The sequence below is a fragment of the Brachypodium distachyon genome, chromosome 4 (genome assembly GCF_000005505.3).
Source record: "Brachypodium distachyon strain Bd21 chromosome 4, Brachypodium_distachyon_v3.0, whole genome shotgun sequence".
NCBI classification, from domain to species: Eukaryota; Viridiplantae; Streptophyta; class Magnoliopsida; order Poales; family Poaceae; genus Brachypodium; species Brachypodium distachyon.
This window is the reverse complement of record NC_016134.3, coordinates 2,269,519-2,275,111: the sequence shown is the minus strand read 5'-3', so window position 1 is coordinate 2,275,111 and position 5,593 is coordinate 2,269,519. Positions and strand designations below refer to the sequence as shown.

The 5,593-nt window shown below is 42.2% G+C and overlaps 1 protein-coding gene across 4 annotated transcripts; it reads right to left on the bottom strand.

Moving 5' to 3' along the window:
* Nucleotides 1–208: 208 nt before the first annotated feature.
* LOC100842701 (ankyrin repeat-containing protein At5g02620) lies at nt 209–4,459 on the bottom strand. 4 transcript variants are annotated; one of them, XM_024462930.1, is made up of 3 exons: nt 3,540–4,459; nt 1,177–1,802; nt 209–1,064 (listed from the first exon to the last, which is right to left on the bottom strand). In XM_024462930.1, exons 2-3 carry the CDS (start codon nt 1,477–1,479, stop codon nt 369–371), a joined length of 999 nt encoding a protein of 332 aa, XP_024318698.1. In that variant the 5' UTR covers nt 1,480–1,802; nt 3,540–4,459; the 3' UTR covers nt 209–368. The 4 variants fall into 3 exon arrangements, with proteins under 4 accessions (XP_014757694.1, XP_014757696.1, XP_024318698.1 ...); XM_014902208.2 differs by having other exon boundaries at nt 1,177–1,849; XM_014902210.2 differs by having other exon boundaries at nt 1,209–1,849.
* Nucleotides 4,460–5,593: the final 1,134 nt, after the last annotated feature.

Here is a 5,593-nt window from a genome sequence, read left to right as displayed (position 1 = left end):
GTCTTGTTGGAATAGGTGCTTACTCCATATATAAATAAATCAAATTAAGTACAGGACTGGCAGCAATAGTAAGCTTCCTTTCTAAATAAACTCTACTCAATTGTATGTAAAAACAGTTTGTAAAACATCTCATTCCGATGCACATAGTTTCTTTAGCTATATATCAGATCCACCAAAACAACTAAGTATTAAGCAAAATACAACAAAATTGTAGGCAACAATGCACACAGTATATTGATCCACAAGGCACGAAAACTTACTAAAAGTATATAATTTTCGAGAAATACCACATGCGTCGAAATCTGGCAAGTAAAGAATGGATATATTTCATCGCCCACGTTCATGGCCTGTCTTCTACCACCACTTGTTCAAGGTAGTTTCTTGTGACGATCTTTTCCAGAAATTGCTGCCCAAATGAAGCTTGCTATCAAGGGCCAAAATACCATTGCTGTCCGGATGATGAGAATGCGTGCGGATATCACCAACGCTCGACTCCCCATTCTACGGAATAAGGCTCTAGCAACAGCTTGGCCTCGTAACGGGTCTATATATCCACACAGACACAAAAGAGAAGCCACCACACACACTGCAGTTGCAGTCATATGAGCAACTGGATCCAACACCACATATAGGCCTAGCACAAAAGCTGTAGCCAAGCTTGTGACCGAACAAAATGCAAATACTACAGCTACATCGAAGTGCATGCTGCGCAAAGGCACATCGACAATAGCTGTACCAGAGTACATGAGGTTGATCGTTGCTAAACCAGAGCAGCCAAATGCCAGCGAGTTGGCTGCGATGAATGCATCAAAAACATACCTCCTAGAAAGTGTTGGTGTGCCATTGTCACTGAAATCCCCCGGTGGAGTGAAAGTTGCACTAAACGCCACAGTAGCCATCAGCACTGATCCAAGGCCCAAAGTTTGAGTTGAGGCTGTCAATTTGTTTGATTCTTTCTCTTCATCCCCCGGTTGAATGTACTGTTCTTCAAAATTGTCCAATCGGCGATTGCCATGTTTAGCGTGACAATATATTAAAGCAGCATTCATCACAAATCTAGGGTTCTGTAAAAAGCAACCATTAAACTCATGTCAGCCATATGAAATGCTGCTATTTCATTTCCCTTTCATCGGAGCAAATGAAGCCTGAAATGAAAGAGAAGAAAAAAAATATTACCCATGCACAAAAACACCCGGCACAAATCTTACTCTGTGATAGATCTAGTGGAGTTTCCCCCTTCTTATTTGTCATATTTAACCGCACTTCCTGATTCTCCAAGAGCAAACAAAATATGTCCTGATGCCCAAGCATCACACTTGTGTGTAGTGCAGTGTTCCCTTTATTGTCCTGCATATTCAAAATCCATGATAATGACGGAGTTTGGCAAGCAAGTGCGACTATGTTCCACTTCTTCTTTTCGACAGCGACATGGAGGAAAGTTCTCCCTTTGATATCGCGCACACAGCAATGGTGGGACATTTCTCTAAAAATTTGACGATAGCCTTATTCACACCTGTGAAAGCAGCAACATGTATAGGAAACAATCCCTGATCATCTGACTGATACATTGGAGTTGGGTTAGCTTGCAGTAATGCATCAAATGGCATGCCTGAATGCCACACACCGTGGTTCCATGGGAACCAAGGATGGAAGATGACTTGCAGCACCGGGTAGAATGGCATACTTGAATGCCAAAATCCGTGAAACCATACATACCATGGGCGGAAGATCCAGAAGTGTACACCTCTCGGATGTAGAATTGATGTTGCAAAGTGAAGGGGTGTGCTTCCATTTCGGTCTTTCTGTGCAGTAAGACCAATGTTAAATTCCAGTAGCATTTCTGTCATTGCTGCAAAGATGAGAAGTAATAATCAACTACTATTGCACCCCTAAAAATGTGGGCGTGATAGGCATCTATAATTTTTCAGGTTTCTAATAATATATGCATGGTCAAGCTAATCGTTCTGATAATATTTGTTCTGATATTATTTGCATGGAGACTCACTATATATTTATAAGAATACTCTATTTATAACGATCAAGTCGCACTGTTTATGTTGTTAACTAGCATATATAAAGCAAAAATTAAAAAAAAATTTGCAGCAGTGGCCCCCTGGCTCACGCTTTTGTCAAAAATGGCCTCCTTCAAAAACTATTGACAAAACTAGCCTGGCGAAAAACACACAAAGCGGCACGTGGCCGAATGTACTGTCGCAGTGTTTTGTGCATTTGACTTTGTGTGTTGGGAAGCCCTTCTGCCCCCCTTTTCTGCCAATGCCATTGGAGGAAAGGTCACGTGTCGCTTTATGTGCTTTCCGCAAGCCATTTTTGACATTTCGTTCGGGAAAGGACCATTTCTGTCAAAAACGTCCGTCAGGAGCCAATTGAGCAAAAATTCAAAATTAAAGTGCCTATCTGTGTAATTTGCATGGTGTCTGTCCTAGATAAGACGTTGAGGTGTGTGATCTCCATACGTGTGTGCCATGTGCTAAAAGACCATGTACAATAATCATGATGTCCCTGGGAGGACCAGCTAGCTTAATTCACTCAGATGCTTTCAGATAAATAAAGTAAAGTGGAGAACCTAGAAAAGAAGATAAAGCTATGTTCGTGGCTGAAAGAAGAAGCAATCAAACCAAACATTATATTCTCGCTCCAATAGCAGTATCGCCCAGGCTCCTGGATGCTTAGCTCTTTTTGTGTTAGGTTCTCTGGGCATGTTTGTGCCTGTGCTGTTGAACTGTAATCTGGTTTCATGTATTGTCGAACTTAATTATTTTGGTAAGGAGCAGGTTTTTGTCTCGTAGTTGACGTTTTGATTGCGGACGTCAACTACGGGTTTCTGCTCAGCAGTTGAAAACCTAGCCTCTATATATCCCCCTTTTCCGTCGTTCTTACGATTAATCATCTGTGGTACTGAAATGTGCATTTCCGTTATGTTTCATAATGGAAATGGGACAAGCACCGGGTTGGAAAAACAAAATAGCAGTATATATATATCGCCCTTTTTTTGTTGAAGCGTGCATGCTGGGACCCCGTCCTCGAACACATTAATTCTATATGAATTAAATTGCCTAACAATTTCTTTAAAAAAAATAGCATTGGAACTATCTGAACTATCTTTACTTTCTCGCTAATAATTGACATATGACTATATATGAGAATTACGAATATTGAGTTGGAGAAAATGCTGGTAGCTAGCTAGGGTAGAGATCAAGTCCTAATTAATGCTATTTTCACTCCTTTTATATGCTATGCTAGTTTATTTATCATATGCACTTAATTATTCATATTCATGAGCGACAACGTGTTATTGTCAGATTAACGTCAAGATCCTTTTCTGTTTTTATCTAGACATACAATTTATTTTTATTTTCTTTTTCTGTCTAACTATCTGATGAAGCAGTACAAATTTCTCAGATGGTCTAATGATAAACCATCTAGCAAGTGTGCTGAGAAATAAAGGGAACTATTTAGGGATAGATTCAACGAGCATATATATAAATAAATATCAAAGGAAATTGATATATATATGTTACCTTGGCTACGCAGAGCAGCAGCATGCAATGCGTTTTGTCCATCCGGTCCAGAATAGGAGAGATACCCACCGCTCTTCTGATGCAGGGTATGCGCAATGTCGGCCTGATCATGCAAGACGGCCAGGTACAACGGCGAAGTGCCGCCGTCTTTGGGGAAGTAAGCCAACTCCGGATCAGCTGCCATCAGCAGCTCAACAATATGAATACTCCCGATGAGTACAGCCTCATGCAATGCCGTTTCCTTGGAACCGTTTTCCATCCTCAGGAGCTCCCTCATCCTCTCCCCAGCACCGTCCTCGCAGCCTCTAGCAAAGGCGACTAGTTGCGAGACCATGCGAGATCTCCCGGCCCTGGCAGCGCAGTGGAGGGACGTGTCGCCATTCCTGTTGGGCCTGAAGAGTAGGTGTGTGGCCTTCCGACAGATGATGTCGGCGCTTCGCAGGTAGCTTTCACCGTCACCGTTGGTGGCCACCACATGCAGCGCGGTGTCGCCTTCAGCGGTGACGCCTTCTAGGAGCGACATTGTCGACACTGCTGCATCACTGTTGGTAGCTTGCTGCGGCATCGCCATGATCATGTTTCCCTTGTCCGGATCCGAGGTGGCGCCATGCTGCAGCAGCTCGAGGAATGATTGAGTTGGCACCGCGTCTGTGGACCGCTCGGTTGCATCTCCTCCATCAAGAAGAAACCCAAGTGCTTGCCAGGACCCAGAGAATGAGGCTGCCAGCAGCAGAGGATCCATGGCCGCCATTAATTGGTGTTTCCGCTAGTGGTATATATTGTGCAGCTTGTAAGATTTCATGCATGTGTTGAGGCTTTGGAGCCTATGCCAACGCTGGCTGCAGAGTGCAGAGACACAATCTACACAGTGGACGGGGTATATATCTTTGCAAACATCGCATGGCAGCCGGCCAATGTCGGTAGCTGGCATAGCACCGATGATCTTGGGTGCCCCTTTTTTATATGGAGTAGTCTTTTTTAGTGGAAGTATTTAATTAGTACAGTTAGTTTAATTATGAACCAAATCTCAACTGGTACGATCAACAAAAGTAAAAATGCTTTCTATGTGACTTTGAGATTCATAGAAAATACTACTCCCTCCGTTCCAAATTAATTGACCGGGATTTGTATACCATTTAATCTGACTAAAGATATTTTGCCACGTCATGGGCTCATTGACATGTTCACAAGTAGCATCTCGATTCACACGTCTGTGACGCATGCAAAGGCATGTTCTGCTTTGCTTAATTTCTCTAGGAGCTGTACCCCTTCGCCTTCTTTAGCATGGGATCCTCATCTCTGTTAAGTTTTGCTAGTGATCTAGATTACTCTTTGATGGAAGAAAAGCAAAATATTCCAGTTTTTAGGTGGTGTACCCCTTGCCTGCTTTAGCATGGGATCCTCCTCTGTTAAGTACTTAAGCTATGAAAGTGATCTAGATTACTTGGACGGAAGCAAAGTAAAATATTCCCTGGCCCTATTCACATACGGAGTATGTACTAATGTACATGTTAGTACCAAGATTGCTTTTTTTTTGTTACTTTTTCTTTCCCATAATATGTGACATGTGCCGTGTCCTTTTCTTGGTGGTAGTAGCAAATGCTCATACTTCGATACTTTGATTGCTATCATCGCATATTCTTTGGAACAAAGAATGGAAGGTATTGAGGATCGCTTTGAGAAGAAACTTAGTAGTTGGAAAGGAAAGCTCCTCTTCAGTGGCTTAATAAATACTTTAATTGCTATCACTTTTGAACTATTTTGAGGTGTAACTGAGATTGATGATACAATACTTTGGCTTAATGAGAACCAACCATAGCTTGGGTGGTTAGCCAACGAAGTATGTTGGCAGACCACCGGAATTCGATCCTCGAAGGTCGCAATTTGGCGTCTCATTTTATAAAAACTTTGGCTTAACAATATTATGGTTGTGTGCATTGATCGATGCAGAGACCGGGGCTATTCCCTCCTCTTCGAAAAAAAAGCTCTTTCTTTAGTGAATGATAGAGCAGTTTTCTTTAGTGAATGATAGAGCAGTTTTCTTGTGTGTACAA